Source organism: Ambystoma mexicanum, chromosome 3q (assembly GCF_040938575.1).
Source record: "Ambystoma mexicanum isolate Mex_15411 chromosome 3q, UKY_AmexF1_1, whole genome shotgun sequence".
NCBI lineage: Eukaryota > Metazoa > Chordata > Amphibia > Caudata > Ambystomatidae > Ambystoma > Ambystoma mexicanum.
In genome coordinates this window covers 587,860,019-587,880,178 of record NC_090926.1, presented here as the reverse complement: position 1 = coordinate 587,880,178, position 20,160 = coordinate 587,860,019, and the positions used below count along the sequence as shown (strand labels likewise).

At 48.7% G+C, this 20,160-nt stretch overlaps 1 protein-coding gene across 4 annotated transcripts in view; it reads right to left on the bottom strand.

The window, feature by feature from the left end:
* Positions 1–20,160, bottom strand: part of MRTFA (myocardin related transcription factor A) — a 614,269-nt gene that overhangs the window by 316,354 nt on the left and 277,755 nt on the right. For all 4 annotated transcript variants that reach the window (XM_069654401.1, XM_069654404.1, XM_069654402.1 and 1 more), the window contains one exon: positions 14,510–14,585. In XM_069654401.1, coding sequence (XP_069510502.1) covers positions 14,510–14,585 — 76 coding nt within the window. The remainder of the gene's footprint in view (positions 1–14,509; positions 14,586–20,160) is intronic.

The following is a 20,160-nucleotide window of genomic DNA, read 5'->3' as shown; positions in this document are numbered from 1 at the left end:
AGGCAATTGAGAACTTATTGTGAATCGCTTTTGGGCAATCTTAAAGTGGACATCGACTTAGTGACATCAAGGCCAATGAAAGTTAAAGAGACTCTGTACAAAAGGGACTGGACGAACACTATCGTCTTTTTTCATGGTTACCCCTCTCTGCAGCATCTATCCCATGAATATAAAAGTAGGGGCACCAGTGCTCTGTATTTAATATTGTTCCCAAAACTGCATTACCGCTCCCTTATAGTGAGATTTCGGTGGAATGCTCACGAGGAAGATACTCTTAAGAAGAGGGCTGATAGATCGTTCAGAAGCCGCTTGGTTTTGTAAGAACAATGAGGTTGTGGAAACAGTCAAACATTTGTTTATGGAATGTCCGGCTATTCATTTTGAAAGACAGACATATTTTTGAAAATTCATACAAGTTGGTCAGACTTAAATAACCTGTGGAAAAGATGTCTGTACACCCTTTTTTGTCTGCCGGTCTCGCTGTAGCATCTTTTATAAAATCATGGGAGATTCCTGGATGAGGAGATAATGGTGATAGCTTGCTCACCTCTGATGGTTGGTTTTACTTTCTTTTTAACACATTGTTAATACATTTAGTATTGCATTTTAAAACGTTTTGTGCTATTGTATTAACTCAATTCGTATTTTTTTTTGTTGTTGTAAAGGTTTGAATAAACCATATACAAATAAAATAATTAAAAAAAAGAACAAGTGTTGCTAAGTAATTACTTGCTATGTGTTGGTGCTGTAAATGCTTATTCCTGAAACAGAATAAGTTACAAGTGTGACAAAGTCATTACTTTCCTTTGAAGTGCATACTGTCATTCTGAAACGCAAAGCATTACAAAGTTATTTACTTACCTTTGAATTGTGTTCCACTATTCTAGAATGTGATGTTTGGAACAGAATAATCTTAACGGTTTACTACCGATAGTGTCTCCTTACCTTGAATTGCATACTGCCATTCTAAAAGTCTAATCATGTGGCTTTACTCACCTTGAATTGCATACTTGTATTCTAAATGTGTTATATACTTTGCTTTACTAAACATAAGTATTATGTTGGTTTTTATATTGTGTTTATGAGTTAGACAAGTACTTGCAATTTTAAAGAATTCCCTTTGCCTGCATATATATATGTATACAACAAACCATTATTTTTTTCAAAATATCTGTTTATAAGTGTTTCTTTGGACCACATGTATGCAACAAGTTCTTTATACCTTCCTACATCCCCCTCTCCCTCCTAAGGTAAGCCTGGTTGCTCTGCAACCTACCAGTACCTTGTGTGGTACAGGTCTATACTAAGAATTGGAATTTCTATATTGCCCACGGGTTAGTCTTATACAGTCTTACTTAGGTGGACTTTAGAAAAACTGTCCTAACAGTGTAGAAAGATGGTAGCAGATCCATTGTCATTGATAGTGGCCTAGTGCTTTAATTAGATCTAAACAGGATTAGCACCTATCCAATAATGTGATTATTAGTGATCTTGTAGAACTTTTACGGTGTATTTCCAGTGCATGCACACTAAAGAAGGAAGTATTCTTCCATCAAGACAAGTTTATGATTGTTTTTTCAAAATATCTTCTTCCAATGTTTCTGGTATGTTGGGGATAGACTACATGCAGAGAATACTCTTGTTTCCTATCTCTGAGAAAACATAACCGGCAAGTAAGGATGTCAGCCATTAAATAAGGTTGCTTTCCCGAACGGAGCAAACAGGCTGCACAATACCAATACCAATGCTGAGCCTCCAGCAGACCATGAAAAATAACAATATGTCTTCATTTAGATAAGGGCTGAGCGGTACTAGAGAGATGATACAGTCCTAGTCAGTGAAGAGAACTTAGCCTTCATTAGTCCAGCAGCTATAGTGCCTCACCAATACCAGGAACACCAGAGCAGCAACAGGGGGTGTATCATCAAGAGTGTCCCATCTAAAAACAAATACATGAACCCAGAAACCTGGAAATGGCTGTGCTCTGGACATTGGTCTCCGTTAGGGAGGTTTTTCCATGCCCTTTTGGCAAGGCATGTGAAACTTCCTAACCTAAATGGGAAAATAGGATGTCTGCCAAGTTAGACCAAACCTCAATCAAATGGTAAAGCGGAAGAGCAGTCAAACTTCCCTCTTGGTTGAAGGGAGTGTGTGACCAAAGTACAATTTACCGAAGACAAATACAGACTAAAAAGACCCCACATCAAATACTGTTAAATATATACAGACATTTTAGTATTGCATGAGTTAAAACAGTCAAATAGGTACACACACAAAGATATGCCAATAAAGTAGTATGTAAGAAAACAGCAATAAAGGCAAATTCTACAAATAAAGGTTGTTTTATTATTCAACCCGTGCCGTTTGAGTTGGTTTCTGTCCGCTGCAATAATTGGAAGAGACTGTTGAATTCACATATGGGAGTGCTGCTTGCCCGAATGGTGTCTGCTGTTCATTTTTGAAATATATATATATATATATATTGTAATTGGGAAGAAAGAAATGGGTTAGAATATTTAAGAAACTAGGCCTTAATGGGTTAACACAATAGGCAGCAAACACAGTATCATCAGTCCATGTTCACCTTAATAAACGTGTAGAAAATGTCATGCGCCCGAGTCCCTGGAGGCTGTGGAATAGGTATAGGTGGGGCGGCCATTAAAGGTTCTGTCATGTTCTTCTAATTGGTGTGGTGGCGGTCTAGTCTTTTCTGTCTCGCTGCGGGCTGGGAGGTTCATTACCCGCGTCCTCCCAGCATTCCTTGCGTTGCAACCTCTGAGTTACGCTCTTTGGCTTTCTCGCTTGGAAACGCTCAGTAACTCTACCTTTCGTGCGCTTACTTTCCTTTCCGCTGTATCACAGGCTTTCTTCCCATGTGCCACTCTCTCTTGCCTTCCCTCTCCTTGCAGCGCTTCCCCCCCGCCGCTTTCCGTTTCCTCCCTTTTTCAGTGAGGTGGATCTCTTGCAGCTGTTCGGTATTATGGCTGTTTCTGCAGACTGGACTACGGTTCAGTACGCTTCCTTCATTCCGACACTCCCAATTCCACGCTGCACTCGGCTTACTCCTCATCACTGCAGCCTCCTCAACCCACACTGCCATCGGCTCTCTCCGGATCATTGCGGGCCGCAACAAAGACTATCCGGATAACAGCTCATCATTCCAAAACTACGACTGCCAGTAATTTCCTTCTAAATGCAACCACATTCAGCAAAGGGTTTTTTTCAGCCTCTGTCTTTTTCCCCTCGTTTTCTCTCCTGCCTCAGTGGAGGAGCCACAAGGCTACAGCTCACCAATGGTCACTGTGGCTTCCTATCGAGACAGGTCTTCACCACGAAAGAACAACGTGGAGCACCAATACCGGCAAAGTCGGGACTACTACCGATCGGACTCCAGTAATTCAGGTGAGGAGACAGAGGAGGGCAGTGGGTCTGCAGAAGGAGAACAGGTGTGTGACAGAAACAATGAAAAGAGTAGCGGTTACTGTAACACTATTGCTTTACAGGCACAGAGTGAACTGTAGTTATGTTATTATATTAAAACCTATAATAAATATCACTGGTACACTCAGAAATCCCAGACTGTGTACTAAAAGCTCCAGAGCCCATTGAGATGGACATAAAAAACATATTGGTTCAGTGAAGTATAGTACTAAGAGGGAGTTTAAAGAGTTTTCAAAAGCTGTCTCTTAGGAATCAATCAGGCCAAATCCCATAGGTTTGCCACCATTAAAGGATAAAGTGAGGAAAGTGCTCTTGTCACCCCACATGTGCAGTAGAAGGGCCAACCAGCAAGAGGGGACAGCAGAGAAGACCACCAAGAAGCAGAGTTCCAGTCCTTCATTAAGAAACCAGCAGAGCAGGAAGAGCTGGTTGCAAACGGATCACAAAGCCCACTCCGAGCAATAGGAAACAACGGTAGGATAGAGGGCTCAAGCCCCATTACTCAGCAGCCAGTGGACCTCTGCAGATGGATCCAGGGTCAAGACTCCAGGACAAGTACTCAGGGCACTGGATCTGAAGAAATCAGCCTATGAACGGTAGTTGCACAGGTGGCGAGGTGTCAGGTTTAGAACCAGCTTACTGTAACAGGGGACACAAAATAGCAGGGACTCAAACCCACACCTCAGCAAGGTTCTAGATGACCGAAAGGTGCAACAAACATCATATGAGACGACCCACGAGTCAGAAGCATCAGCATCCAGGTGGACGGTGACAGGAGGTAGAAGCCAGCCAGTATGAAATAGTTCCACAACGGGGGCAACGCCTGGGTGTGACCCAGGAAGTCCAAAGAACAGAGCTGGGGTGGGGCAGGAGCAAGCAATCCGACTTAAAGGCCAGGAAGACTTTTCACCTTAGGCACTTAGGACAAAAGGCATTGTCAGGGAGTCAACATTGCAGAGGCCAAGAAAACCTTCTAAATAGCCAGAACAGGAAGATAAAGGGAAGTAGGTCTATTGATTTCTTTTGCCTGAATCATTTTCGCTCACTTTATTTGATAGAATTGCCCCCACTAAATGTAGATAGGGAGTTCGGGTTAGGAAAAACAGGTGGGTATCTATGGTCTCAGCAAAACAATTGGAGAAAAACAAATCTGAGGAAAATAAATAAAAATAAACTGCCAATAGATTATACAACCAGATCAAGAGGATAGCAGGAAGTTAATAGCCCATGATGGGATTCCACCCTCAGAGAAGGAGCAGGGCACAAGGCCAAAGGAGCTAGGATACAACCAGTATGGCCACTCCATGGTCCTCAAAAGCAGCCCATATTCAGCAATAGTCTTCTCGAAAATCCGGTACACATCAAAGGAATACATGGAACTGGTACAACGCGCAGGAGGCCAACTCGACGAGGCAGTTTGCCTGCATTTACTGCCACATTTGTATGGGGGCTAGGCCCCATAACGTCCCCCTTTACACCCCTCACGGTTTCACTAACTCACAAAATAATAAATACAAAAGTAACCTAACCACCTAAAATGGCTGCAAGAAAATGCTGTATGCCAGCCATGACGAGTTGGACTCCTGTATGTTGGGCTGCTACCTGAATAAACAATGACTCCCACAGATAATACATTCTTTCATTCAGAAGCTGGCCAAAGCCAGGCCTCCAATCACAACACAGTGTAGCACACAAAGATCTCAGTAGCAAGCCAATCAGGCTGGCTCTAAAAAACACAAAAACACACTGCCCGTCTACACTGGACAAATGGAAACTCTCGGAGGTCTTTAAAACAGTCTACACCACTGTAAAATAAAACCAGGGTTGCCTGTGTGGGCTCAGTGTGAGATTAAGCCATTATAAATGGCCATCATTCTAGCCATGCATCATTGTCCACATAGACGAATGGATGGCCAAAACAAAATGTTTGGGGAGGGGGCTCTCAGGGATGGATAGTGGGTTTTCAGACCATAGGGTGCTGTAAGGAAGGCATGGTATCAAACAGTGAAAACAGACAGTTCAAGGGTGGTTATAGAACTTCAATGGGTTGGTTGAACACCTATCTGAACTTAAATCTAAAGATGGGAACAAGCTCCGACCATCAAATAAAAATAACACAGTCCTATTCTAGTCTGTCAAAATAAAAGGGCCTATACTAATAAACCTATTCCCAATCCTTACTTCTAAATACAAAAAGGGTATGGGACAATTGTGTATGCAAAAAGAAATGTTTTCAAGAAATAATATGTCAGGATAGTTGAGCAGTTGGCTTCCCTTCCCCACGTTTTTAATAGGTGGCAAGGCGGAATGTTCGAGCTTCGCACACACTCTGGCTTCTCTTCAAAGTAAAGGTATCAAGTCCTTTTGCCAAAGCTTCTTTTCCAATAACAGTCTCTTACTGCAGACGGCCTATTGCAACAAATAAGCACCAAAGTTTCTTTCTCATCAGAGCTTTCACATATACAATGTCTAATTTTCAATATTCATCATGGGTCTCTCTCTCTTTTTACCACAATGTTCACAACTGGTCTCCCTTGTTCGAGCTCGGATCCTTCTAGCACAATATTCACATTTGGTCTCCCTTGTTCGGGCTCAGACCATGCAATCTCCCTTTCTAAGTTTTCCTCTTGATATCAAAAATTGAAGACTTTCGAATGTGCAATGGGTTTTACTTAACCGTCGCAGGACCACTTCGATTCACTTCACACAATGTTCTTACTTTTGTTTCTGCCACCTCTTAGCTCAATACCTTTACAGAGACCTTTGTTTGAGCACCTACGCGGCGCCGGACCACTCTGTCACTGTTCTTGTATCTTTCCTTCTCAAAGTTCAAACACTGATCAGCAATTGAGGTTTACTTGCGTCTTTCATCACACGCATTTAGCAATGTTCGTTTCTGCGCTCGTTATACAATGGGCCTCATTACGAGTGTGCTGGTACAATACAGACCGTTCTTGCATCGGCTTCCCCAACTTCCCAGCTGTGTTGATCTCTCTGGCGCTACTTTGTTCTTGAAGCCAAGGATGATACCAAAACGGCAGATGCTTCTCTCCGACTTCTCTCTGACACACAAGGAACAAGTTACTTACCTGTAAGTGTTGTTCTCCAGCATGGGTCTGGCATGGATTCACATGCTCATGAATATTCCCCATCAGGCTGGGAATCCAGTTTCGTTTCTGAACTTCTAATAACCAATCACTGGTCTCTGGGTCCTACTCCCCCAGCCAATGACTGCCCTCTACCTAAGCCCCTCCACTGGCAACCATCTTCAGATTTGGTAGCACGTAAAGTGGCAGTAGAACCAAGAGAAGAGCCTCAGAGGCATAGGTGAAAGGGTTCGCATGTGAATCCATGCCAGACCCTTGCTGGAGAATAACAGTTACAGGTAAGTAACTTGTTCCTTCCCCAGCATGGGGTCCGGCATGGATTCACATGCTCATGAATACAAGAATACATAGCAGTAAACACATGTACAACCAGAGGAGGTGGCAAAGCTCAATATTAAGCATTTCAACAACTCATCATTAAGCATCTCTTACCTCCTCACCAGGCTCACCTTCAAGCGAACAGGTTGCACAGCACTGCTTGGTCGACTCTGGACTCCTCCCTGGAATCCTGCAGTCGACGCAGTAGAATCTTGTGAAGGTGTGCGTCGACCTCCACGTAGCAGCCCTGCAGATGTCCAGCAGGGGCACACCAGACAGGTACACCGTAGTTGCAGCCATCGCTCTGGTCGAATGAGCTCTCGGATGGCCAGGCAACGGTCGGATTGCCAACCGATGACAGTGCGTCATGCAGCCGGAGAGCCACCTGTAAATGGAAGCCTTGGACAGGGCCTTCCCTTGGTTCACAGGGCCAAAGTTCACAAACAGCTGTGATGTCTTCCGAAAACTCTTTGTGCGGTCCACATAGAACTTCAGTGCTCTAGCCACATCCAGCGAGTGCAAAGTCCTCTCAGCCGGCGACGGGAAGAAAACAGGTAACACCAAGGGCTTGTTGAGATGGAAGTTCGATGGCACCTTGGGCATGAAGGAGGGGTGCGTCCTTAGCACGACCCTCGTCTCGTGGAATGTCAGGTATGGAGGCTTACAGGAGAGGGCCTGGATCCCTCCCACTCTCCGTGAGGAGGTGATGGCCACAAGAAACGCTGTCTTCCACGACAGGAATTTCAGAGGTGTTGAATGCAAAGGCTTGAATGGCCCACCCATGAGCCTAGTCAGCACCACATTGAGCTCCCACGCCAGAGCCTTCACGGCGGGAACGAGTGGTACAGTCCTTTCATGAACTCCTTCACCAGGCGGTGAGACCACAGCAACGACCGCCCCGGAGTTCTGGTATAGCGGAAGATAGCCATCAGATGAATTTTGATGGAGGCATGGGCCAGCCCGCCTTGGCGAACGACAGCAAGTACGGCAGCACTTGAGGGGCCGTAATCCGTAGAGGGTTGATCTTCTGTGCATGGCACCAGACGGTGAACCTCTTCCATTTATGTCCATAGCACTTAAGAGTAGAGGAAGCCCTGGCCTTGACAAGTACCTCCTTGCAGTCCGCCGGGATATCGTAGCCTCTGAACTCTAGTGCTGCAGGAGCCAGGTCTGCAAGTTCAGCGACCCTGGGTCATGGTGCAGGATCACGCCTCCTTCCCTGGCGAGAAGATCTGCGTCCATCAGAATCTTGACTGGAGGGGACGCTGACATGTCCAGAAGGTCCGGGTACCATATCTGCCTCGGCCACACCGGTGCGATGAGGATCATCCTCAGGAGTTGACTGATGAGTCGCAGAAGCAATGGCAACGGTGGGAAAGCATAGAGCAACAGGCCGTCCCAGGGGAAGGAGAATGCATCCCCCATGCTCCCCGGCTGGGGAAACCTGCTGGCGAACCTCTGGCACTTGGTGTTCGTCACCGTCGCAAACAGATTGATTTGGGGATTGCCCCATCGTCAGAATAGGAGATCCACTTGATCTTGCTGAAGCTCCCACTCGTGGCAAGAGCGCAGCTCCCTGCTGAGTGAGTCGGCAACGGTGTTCTTTACTCCTGCCAGGTGAAAAGGTACCAGGAACATCCCTTGGGCGACGACCCAGTGCCACATATCTTGCGCTTCCCTGGAAAGAGCCATGGATCTGGTGCCCCTCTGTTTCCGAATATAGAACATTGTGGTGGTGTTTTCGGTGAAGACCCATACCACCTTGCCCTTGAGGGACCGAAGGAAGGACCTGAGGGCCCAAAACATGGCCCAGAGCTCCAGGACGTTGATGTGCAGCGACCTCTCCTCCAGGAGCCAAAGGCCTCTTGCGTGGAGATCTCTGGTGTGCGTGCCCCATAAATCCGGGGAGGATCCGTCATCACCGTTTTCTGATGCGCTGGGGTGTGGAAGTCCATGCCCGCCGCGAGGTGCGCGCGGGTTCCCCACCACCGGATCGTACCGACGGAACTTGTCGAGGGCGAACTTGTCTTCGAAGCTTCCCATCACTTGTATCGAAAAGGCGTCGAGGAACTCCTGCAGTGGCTGCATCCGCAACCTGCACAGTCGAACAAGGTAGATGCACAACATCATACCGAGCAGGGACTTGATGGACCTCACCCTAGCAACTTCCATGGACAACAGCCGTTGTATCTTGTCCTGGATGGCTTTTATCCTCTACTCCGACGGTGAAGCTAGTCGAGCCACTGTGTTGAGCCTGGCTCCCAGGAACAGTGTCGTGCGATGGCACCAAGCAGGACTTTGCATAGTTTATCGAGAACCCCTATTCTGTGAGCAGGCGGACGGTCATCGATGTGTGTTCGACGCCGAGTTCCCTTGACTTCGCTCAGATTAGCCAATCGTCCAGGTAAGGGTAGACGTGGATCCCCTGCAGGCGCAGCCGCGCCGCCATCGGTGCCAGGCACTTGGTGAAGACCCTTGGGGCCGACTTCAAACCGAAGGGAATGGCCTCGAACTGGTAGTGCCGCCCTTGGACCACGAAGCGCAGAAACTTTCGATACCCCTTGTGTATGGGGATGTGGAAGTAGGCATCCTCCAGGTCCAGGAAGTTCCCTTCTTCCAGCTGTCCCAGCACGTGCTGAAGGGTGACCATCCGGAATTTCTGGGATTTTATGTATTTGTTGAGGCGGCAGAGATCTAGGATGGGCCGCCAGCTGCCAGTCTTCTTTCAAACGAGAAAGTACTGCGAGTATACTTCGGAGCCCCGTAGCCTCTTTGGGACAAGCTCTATCGTGCCCTTTTTCAACATTGCTCGTACCTCCAGAAGTATTTGAGGAATGTGGTTTTCTTTCCTGGCCACGGGTGGAAAACGGTGACACTTCCCTTGGAACTCCGGAGTGTGTCCGTGGGCCAGGGCATTCAGCACCCAACGGTCGAATGAGATGGATTTCCACACGCCGACGAAGTCCGCCAGCCGGCCTCCCACCGGGGTGCTCGGGTGGGGTCCGATGTCACAGCTGGTTCAGTCCTGCTTCGCCGAGGCCTTACCACCTTGGGCCCCTTGACGACGACAACGATGTCCTCCGGCCTTGCTGCGGCCTCTGTAGGCTTCCTGGGATGAAGAACAGGCCGCTTAATGGTATGAAGAGCTGCCACTGAGTCGTTTGGAGGCACCTTGCGCCTTGCCTCCGGGAAACTGAAAGGACGGCCGTCGTTGATGGAGCGTGCCCAAGGCACAGGCCGTCTCGGTGTCTGGCTTGATGGCCTGCAGTGACTCATCCACTGCCTTGCCAAACAAGTTGCTCTCATAGAAGGGCATGTCCAGTACCCTCGCCTGTACGTCCTGGCGGAAGTCGGTGGCCCTGAGCAAACCACGCCGGGGAAGGCATACGGTGTTGCCCATCTGGCGGAAGCCGGTGTCGGTGATGTCCGTGGTCACCGTAATGGCGTGGTCCGAAGCCACCTCACCTTCTCGCAAGATTTCAAGAGCCTCTACCCTCTTGTCGTCTGGAAGGAAGTCCAGGAGGGGGGCGATTTTAAACCACAGCTCTCTATCGTAGCGGGCCATGATAGCGAGAGCATTGCTCGCCTGAATAGTCATCGTCGCCGACGAGATGACTCGACGTCCCATGGTGTCCAGCTTCTTTCCCTCGTCGTCCAGCGGGGAAGTGGAAGTTGACGCTGTCGCCCCAGCAGATTTCTTCTTGGCCGCTGCGGAGACCACTTAGTCCAGGGACGGCTGCGCTCTGAGGCACATAGGTGCAGAGATAGGAACCCGGTACTACTTCTCGTACCTGACCCTCTTCGCCGGGGCCAAGGATGGGTTCTTCAGGAGGCGCAGCCCTTCGTCCTAGATGTCGTCCAACAACGGGACCAAGAGCACGGTCTTCCTCTTGGCCTCTCGTCGCTGATAAAGAAATCCCTCCTTCTTCTGCACTTCGGGGCATAGCTGAAAAAGCTTGGAGGCCCTAGCCATCATGGAGTGAAAGGAGCCAATTTCGTCGTGAGGAGAAGCCCGGGGTGGGGCGACGGGAGATCAGTTCTGTCATCGCAGCCGTTGTCCGTTCCCATCGTCACAGTCTCGGTCTCCGTCTCGTCCCTCGGTGGAGGGGATGGAGGTGAAGAATGGCAGGGCAGGGTGGATGGACCCGCCTCCGCTTGGATGGAGGGCTCATGGACAGTCCAGGCGGCGCTGTATTGTCCGCCGGAGGCAAAGGCATCCTTGTCATTATTTCTGTGCACAGTGTGTGCAACGCTAGTAAGATGTCCTACGACCTGTCCGTCGGTGGTAGCAGCGGTTGCGACGGGAGCGTCGGCAGCGGCGTAGTGTCCTCCGGTTCCTCATCGATCTACCATCCCTCGTCGTTTCCTTTGTTGCTCTCGACGTCCGCCTCATCGGGGTCCTTCCCGTAGGATCTGACCCCAACGAACCTCTTGTCAAGAACTGCCTTGAGGCCCGAAAGCTCGTCCTCGCAGGGGATATCGGAGTCCGGTAGGACTATCGTGCCCCCCCCCCCTTCTCGCCCAGGGGCTTCACTGGGGTCTTATCGATGGGCGTGAAAGATGATTCCCTCCGGCTGGGCAGGGAAACTCTTGGCTTGGGAGCCATCTCCACTGGGGCTGCCTCCACGGTCATCACCAGGGACGCTACCACTCCCTCAATAGAAGCCTTAGCCTGGTGAATCTGGGCCTTCACAACCGTAGGCGCGTCTGAGGCCTTCACTGTGGGGGATGGGCCACCGCTTCGCTCCCCCTTGGCTTTCTCCGTCAGAACCGACTGGGCCTTCTCCTGAACCTTACCTGGGTTGTCCGACTTCCTTTTCAACGAGCCGGAGCGTTGGCTCGTAGTTGACGGCTTTGGCGATGCTGCACCCAGCCTGGCAGCCGAGGAGCCCATACCAACAGCGCTCCCGGTGCCCGCAGACTCACAGTGCTTTGCCTTATGTTGGGCCCCTGTCGCCGGAGCGCCCTCAAAGGTCTTAGAAGACTGCTCAGATTTTTCTCTTGGGAGAAGTACGCTGCCGGGGCTCACCTGCCGCCGGGCTCTTCCACTCCAGCCAGTCAGCCAGCCAGCCGCTTGTGACGGTCCTTCATGGTACGGGAGGACATGTCCTTGCAGAACGCACAGGCCTCCTCTACATGCAATTTATCTGCGTACAGGCAGTAGAGGCACCGGGACTGCTCATCCTCCTTAAAGATGTTCTGAAGTCCACATCCTGGGCAGATCCTAAACAGAGGTGTCGAGTCTCCTTTGTCTTCGGCCATGACCACAACGGGTAGGCCTCCAAGATCTTCTGGAATCCTCCAAAAAGTGAAACTCGACGGAAATTCACCCTTGAGGGGCATAGAGATTTCTGAAACGGGTCCCCGTTAATCGGAAGATGAATCAGTGAAGCTTGAGGCTCAATTTGACCGAAAAAATAAGAGTAAACGCTTTGAAAAAACGCAATACGCAGTAAAAGCTCGAGAGCTAAGCACGAGGACTCCCAACACTTGAATGTGCGGTAAAAATCTGAAGATGGCTGCCTGAAGAGGGGCTTAGGTAGAGGGCAGTCATTGGCTGGGGGCAGTATGACCCAGAGACCAGTGATTGGTTATTAGGAGAAAGACAGTTCAGAAACAAAACTGAAACTGATTTTTTTCTTTACTGAGGATTCTCAGCCTGGCGACGGGGAATATTCATGAGCATGTGAATCCATGCTGGAGAATGCAGGATTCTTTAGCCTGGTTTCCTGGCCTTATGTTTTCTGATCTACAATGGTTTTGAAAGTAACTGTTTCCTGTCGGAAAGGTCAAGGGTATTTCCCTCCTAACAAACCCTTCTTCGTTTACCGTATTTCTCAACTCATTCAGCTGCCTTCTCGAAACAGCTGCTCCTTCGTGGGCTTTCACTCGCTCAGAGTGTGCTCTTGTGCTCCATCTTTTATCCGTGTGGGGAAGTTTAATGGAAGTCAGGTGTGAGTGATTGTCAGTAATTGCCTGATATCGCCTGACCATAGTAGTGGGACATGTCAGGTACACTGCTCGGGTGTGAGTCTGTTTTCTCCCAGAGCGGGCTGTCGCGTGGTAGTGTTTGTGAAGGGAAAGTGGGCGGGGGTAAAGTTCCCACATATCCTACCTGGTAGGATGGGGTAAAGGTGTTACAGGGGGAGGGATACCGCATCCCGCCATCCGGTGTCCCACTTCCAGAAGACCCCTCATCTAGATGATCCTCCCGCACTGGTCCACCCCCAGGAACTGGATCCAAAAGCGAAGGCCGTGTCCTGGCCACCTGGATGACAGATCCCCAGATACTAGCGGGTGAGACACCTTCTGGTTTCTCACAGTGCCAAGGAAAACCTGTCTTGGGGAGATCAGTAGAATTTACGGGGACAAAGAAAAATCTAGAATGGGCAAATTGCAGCCCCTGCTCTCAGTGTGGCCATGATCAAATGAAGCACCATGAGGAGGTAGGAGACTTTTCCACTCCATAAATGAGGGCAGACAATTTGCAGACCACAACAAAGTGGGGATTTAACCTAGTGGGAGGGGAATTACAGTTCAGCAAATTAAAAGGAGCACAAGTTATCGGGCATTGCCACATGATTCCGCTGTCAACCACTAGGACTTTGTTGGGGGAAGGGAGAGCTCCCACATCTGAAGAAGGGTCTCTGGGAAAATATTAATAACATGTCATTGAGTGGGTGTATGCAGGGGTTGGGGAGAATAAGGCCTGGAAAGTCCCAGGATCCCCCTGTAAGGAGCAGAGGAGCTATGTCAGAATCAAAACTAGAGTTCCTAAGGAAGCTTCCTAAAGACATTGTTGGTCTTTGCCAAGAGCTCACTCAGCAGCTTCTAGAAGATGTCAGACCTTTGGATAGCAGGAAAAAATGCATCCGATTGTCAGTGGCTTCCATAATCGACAGAGTAATGCCATGGGCTAGGATGTGGGCACTGTTACCGGCAAAGGGAGAGGGTTTCAGTCATGTTTCAGAGAGGATAAAATGAGGACTGCTGCCCAATTGGCCATACCAGACACAACTGATACACATCTTTCCAGACCACAGTGTCACCATAGTGGCCAAAATCCACTACGGTGGGAAAGTAAGCTAATCTGGTCCTAGGTATGAAAGGGAATGGGGGTGAGTATGGGTGTAGCACACAAGTCCAGATCATCGAGGACAGGGTGACCTAGCCGTGGCTATTAAAATAATGGGGAGTACAAAGCCTTAGGGTAATAGGATCCTGCTGCATTAAAAGTAATGTAGCCCACAGCACCAGGTTATTGAAGACAGGTACATCCCTTCCAGGTAACACAAGCATAGAAACAAAGAGCCTCGAGCTATTGGAGAAAGTCTTCTCCAGTCATGGGTACGGAGGGCTGAGAAACACATACTTCTCAAGTCTGTTAGCTTGTACAGTTCGGATATCCAGGCTAGGAGGAGCAGAGACCTATAAAGCACTAGATATTAAAGGCAGGGACAGCACAGAGCTCACGAGACGGAATGGTCCCATCTTGCATATTAAAGGCAGGTGAGCAAGGAGATAGGGATCACTGGGAACAGGCTAGTCCACTTACAAACATAGTGGTGGATGTGAAATAGAGATTCAGATCAGATTTACATTTTCAAAAATAGGGGTTGGTTTTTGTTCTGCCGGTAACGTACCTTCCAGTATGTGCATCCTGACCAGTTCGGACCGCTGTGGCCTGGAGCGTATTTTCCGTTTGAGATAGTCTTCAGTCTGTAAAGAAGTAACAAGCCAACCCATATTGAATAAATGTAGTGTGAATTTCACGGTGTGACCATAAAAGCTAAAGCACAAATACATCAAATTGGAAAAAGCAGACTAATAAAAAAAAAGAATCCAGACACCTAGCTATTGTTTTAGCAATTTGTTTACAATGCTCTGTACAGTAATTAAAGTTCAACAAGCCTTAAGCGTTAAAATGCCCACAACAATAGCATAATGTAACGATCCAGTTATGTGACCCATGATCTCTGAGAAATGTTCTATTCTAAAGGGACATCATAAAAAAAGAAAGAAAATAAAAAGAACAACAGCTCTCAATTTCGTGTGGCTGGCAGACACAGCTCACTGCTTGATCACTAGTTCCGATACCTTCGCAAAGAAGATCATGGCAAGAAATGTTACTCACAGTAGACTACTGTAATACTAGTCCAATTTCCCCTTTCCTCCATATGTATAGGAGTACATGCAGAGTGGTAACGGGACCGGAGCCATGGCAAGCCCAAGCAAGCATCCCCTCCTCGCACGCTCCTTACCTCAGTCCTTGAACTGTCAAGAGGACCGTGAGGACCCATCTAACTACTTTAGGGGGGATGGAGGGCGGCGTATGGAGGAAAGAGAACATTGGAATAGGAGTACAGTAGTCACTACTGTAAGCAACTTTTCCTTACTTCTACGTCCTGGCCCCTTTCCACCATACTTATGGGAGAGTATGAAGCACTACTCTAACCCAGGGAGGATGTAATTTACACGGTTGCCAAGATATTCCTTAGGACTTTTTGTCCAAATAGGGCATTCAGCCTGGAGTTAGAATACAACGCGTAGTGTTTACAGAAGGCTGAAGCAGAGGTCCATGTCGTTGCTTTGGATATGCCCTCCCAGGGCATCGGAAGGTTACTGCCGTGCTCTTTTTGCTCGTCAAATGTGCATGCAGGCCTTGAGGAGGGATCGCTTCTTGCCTTGGTAAATGTGAGAAATGCATGAGACTATCCATCTCACGATAACGGCTTTAGCTGCTGGTTTGTCTGGCTGTACCCCCACCAAAGGTGACAGTCTGTCCGAGGTCCTGTAATGAGTCATTATTATTATGGTATTTATTGATCGCGGACCTATCTTCGAGAAGCAACTGAGTGCTTTACAAAGGTATACACCAGTACAGAAACATAAGGTAGCAACAGAACAGATAAAAAGCGGGAGTAGCATACAAAGTGGCACAGAGGAAGGGTACAGCTGTACATGGTGGCAGGGAGGAGAGAGGCAGACGGTGTCAAACGAGTCAGGTGACACGGGGACGGGGTGATGTGACTGCTTACGTGTTCAGGAGGAGAGACTACTTGAAGAGGTGTGTCTTGAGTTCTTTTCTGAATTGGATGAGTGAGGGGGAGAGTCTGATGCTGAAGTGGAGGAGGTTCCATAGTCTTGGACCCTAGGGAGAGAAGGCTTGTTTTCTGGTCCTTTCTTTTTGCAGCGGCAGATTTCAAGTCTGCACGTGTTCTGGCTTCTGGTGCTGCGCTGTCCACCAGAGGTGCTGAGTTTCTCCACCAGGTAGCTTGGGGACTTGAGGGCGACTGCCTTATAGATGATGCAGAAAGATTTGAAGGTAATTTGCGTGTACAGTGGGAGCCAGTTAAGGTCGATGAAGGGCGTGGTCATGTGGTTGTATCTGCGAAGACCCTTCATAAGGCGTGCGGCCACGTGTAGTACACTTCTCAGGGGCACAAGGGAGGATGACGGTAGGTCATTTCGGGATAAAAGCTCAAGGACATTCCAAAATACAAACAATGGAGACTTTTATTGGCCTCTGTCTGTGGTTATGCGAAAAATACAGGTAGAGAAATGTCCTGGTTTATGTGGAAGTCTAAGACCATCGTTGGCAAAAATGAAGGGTGGGTCCCTAAGACTACTTTGTCTGTGTGAAAGGAGAGGTAGAGCTTATCAATAGATCAAGCCTGTAGCTCACTGATACGACAGGCTGAGTAAATTGCCAGCTGTTTTCCAGGTCACCAGTCGTGACTCAATTGATGCCATTTGCTTGAAGGGTTTTGTGTGTGCGAGCCATCAAGACCATATTCAGATCCCAGTTCGGAACAGGACATTGTGTCTGGTGGAAGAGATGGATACGTCTCCTGAAGTGTTGTTTCCTTACTGGATTGACAAAGGAGACTAGTCTGTCATTAGTTTAGAAGTATTCCCCAAAAGCTGCCAGATGCATTCTGTACGATGAGGCTAGAGTCCCTGAATGGACCAGACTTAACAAGGAAAAGAGGTAATCTATGGATATCTGCAAGGATTCCTTGACTTTCCCCACCATCCAATGACAAAAACAAAGCCCTTTTCCCTTGCACTGGGATCGAGTAGGTGGTTTGCACGCTGCCCACATTTATCAACTGATAATCCCAAGTGACCACAGATCAATTTTTCAGGTGCCAGAGTGCAAATGTAAGAGATTGTGTGCAAGCACTCCCTTGTGCATCCTCTTCTCAAGAAACCCACAGCTGATCCTTCTTGTCCTGCTAACTATCGCCCAATATCCATTACTCCCTTTCTGGGCAAACTCATGGAAAAGCTGGCCATCTCTCAGCTTAACCTTCATTCCGATTCTGTTGGCTGTCTCCATGACCACCAGTCTGGCTTCAGAGCTGCCAGAAGCACAGAAACTGTACTCCTGAACATCCGTGAAGATCTGCTCTCCAACCTTGACTCTAACATTCCCTCTGTCCTCATCCTACTCAATCTCTCTTCTGCCTTTGACACAGCCAACCATACCATCCTGCTGAACCGTCTCTGTGATAACCTGAGTATCTCTGATCAGGCTCTGGCTGATCTCTTTCGTCTCTGATCGACCTTCCCAGGTCCAACTTGGGTCCTTCCTATCATCTATCTTCCTCTCTACCCGTGGTGTTCCCCAGGGGTCTAACCTCTCGCCCTGGCTCTTCAACCAATACCTAGAAACTCTCGCCCACTGCATTGCCATTTTCTGCTCAAATTTCCAGGGCTATGCTGATGACCCTCAACTCATTTTCAGGCTGCCCTCGGACACCTCCTCCCGCTCTCTCATCTCCGATTGCCTAACTGCCATTCAAGATTGGTGTGCCGCCAATGATCTTTGTCTGAATGCCACCAAGACGGGATCCTCCTCATCGGAACACCTTCACCATCCTTTCCCTTCACTCTCTGGCTGGCCTCTCTTGGCCCTCCTCCTACCCCACCTACGAGGCTAAGAACCATGGGGTCATCTTTGACTCCACACTTTCCTTCTCCGCCCACATCTCCGATGTCTCTAAAAAGTCAAACTTCCTACTGCACCTCCTCAGAGGTACTCTGCCTTTCCTCTACTTCCCCCAGAAGCTCACTGTCTCCCAAGCTCTGGTTCTCTCTAGGTTGGACTATTGTAACAGCAACTTTCTGAATCTACCTGCCTCTACTCTCCGCCCTCTGCAACTAATCCAGAACAGGACTGCAAGACTTGTCTTTGGCCTCAAGCCCTGGGATCGTATTTCTCCAGCTCTGAAATCTCCATTGACTCCCAGTGGATGCAAGGATTACATTCAAAACCCTCTGCATTGTCCACAAGGCTTTCTGGGGCCTGGGTCCGAAATACATTCAGCTATCCATCCGCAAATACCTTCCCTCTCGAGCTCTTCGCTCCTCTACCGCTGACTCCCTCAGGGTCAGTCGTTTTTCAAAGAAACAAGCTGGGGGAGATCTCTGTCCTTGGCTGGGGCCTCCCTCTGGGACAGCCTCCCTGCCACTCTAAAACTTGAGGAGAACCATCTCCGGTTCCAGAAGCACCTCAAGACCTTCCTCTTTGCTTCTGCCTTCGCTCCCTCTCTCCCCTGCTGATCTGTTCTCTCTTGGCACTGTGCACCTGGCCACCCTCTGTCCTCCAGGCCCAGGTACCTGCTCACCCTGCCACCCTCCCGTATTGCCTCCGGGCCACCCCTTGCACTGGGTTCTGTATCTGTACCCATACATTACCCCCTTTTTTCTTCCTGCACTTATCCGACCTACCCTGTCTGCTGCATTAAACCCAGCACTTGCCACTTGCTGGCTGCACTACCACTGTTTGTTGCCTTTATTATTTATGTATTTATTATTATTTATCTGTTTCTCCTTTGCTCCACATTTTCCACTTCTCCCCTCTTCCATCCATTTTTTCCTTCCCCTCTCCCATGCACTTGCGTGTTCCCAATGTCACTGGGCCTAGTAAGATCGTTGTTTTGTTCTCCCCCGTTTCCCTCCTTTGCCTTGTCGCGCTCTGTAACACTTGTGTATGAGCGCGATAGAAATAAAATATCAATTCAATTAAAAAAGGATAAATTATCTTCCGCCCCCAAGCCCCATGGGCAACGCAGGTCTGGAAAGGGGGGCGTGGGTGTAGAAGTGGTCCACTTGCCATTAGCAGTAAGTCTTAGAACCAATGACTCAGCGGCCAATGTGGTGCTATTAGGAAACTCTGCAGGGATTGGAGGCTCTGAACTTCTGCAAGACTCTCGGAATCAGAGAAGAGGGGGAAATGCATAAGCAAAAGGTTTGTTGCATAAGATCAATAATGCATCTCGCAGTGGCCTTTTCCCTGGTCCCTCCTATGAGGTGTAATGATGATACTTTCTCTTCAGTGCTATTGCGCACCGATCTACCAGGGGGAGACTCCAGGAGGTAAAGGTCTTCTGGAGGATCTGCTTGCTCAGCTCTCATTTGAGGTTGGTGAACTATGTCCTGCTTTGCTTGTCCGCTTGATCATTGTCCATTCCCGCTAGATGAGCCGCTTGTAGCACTATATTGTTACTCAGTGGACACTCCCTTAGGTGCACAGTGTCATTGCGATCCGCTGGTCGCTCTGCCATTGGTGGAAGCAGGGATGCTCCATGGTGCCGTCCGGCTCGACCGGTAAAGGCTGTTCCCCGGTCCCCGGCATGAACCTGGTACCAGCCTTGTCAGGAACCCTAAGTCCCCTTCGAGCCAAAGCCTGGTATTAGACCCTTGCGGGCCTTCAGCGTAAACTCAGCTACAAACCTCTTCACAGACCTTGGGGCGCACCCTAGTACTGAGGTGGTTAACCGCAACATACCCAGATGGAGCCCTCCCGCCTCGGCTAACCCAGGGAAGCCCAGCCAAACCTTCAGCCTTGACAGGGTGCCAAAGTAAAAAGAGCTGTAATTACCCTCTTGGATCTCACAAAGCTTCAGAGGCCGAACTGGCGCTGATGAGCAAACAATGTCCTCCCACTGCGTGAGCAGAACCTTGAGCGACTTGTAAAATAATGCGTCACAGAGTGCACAGTTGTCCCATCAATGAAATGGGCCCAAACACTATAAACAAAGAGTGTGATGATCCATCGCCGAGAACGACCTGTGCACTGGATTTACGGAGTATAAATGGAAGGAAGAGAGGGAGAAGAGCGGGAAAAAAGAAAAATTAAACTTGCCTTAGGTACGTAGTGAGTAAAAGAAAAGGACTTCCTTTGCGACAATGGTTACTTAATGCCTGTGTTCTCCATAGAACCATCTTCTGGCTGCAGAAAATAAGTCCATACCAGAGTTTGGTGCGGTGGAGATGATTACTTTCT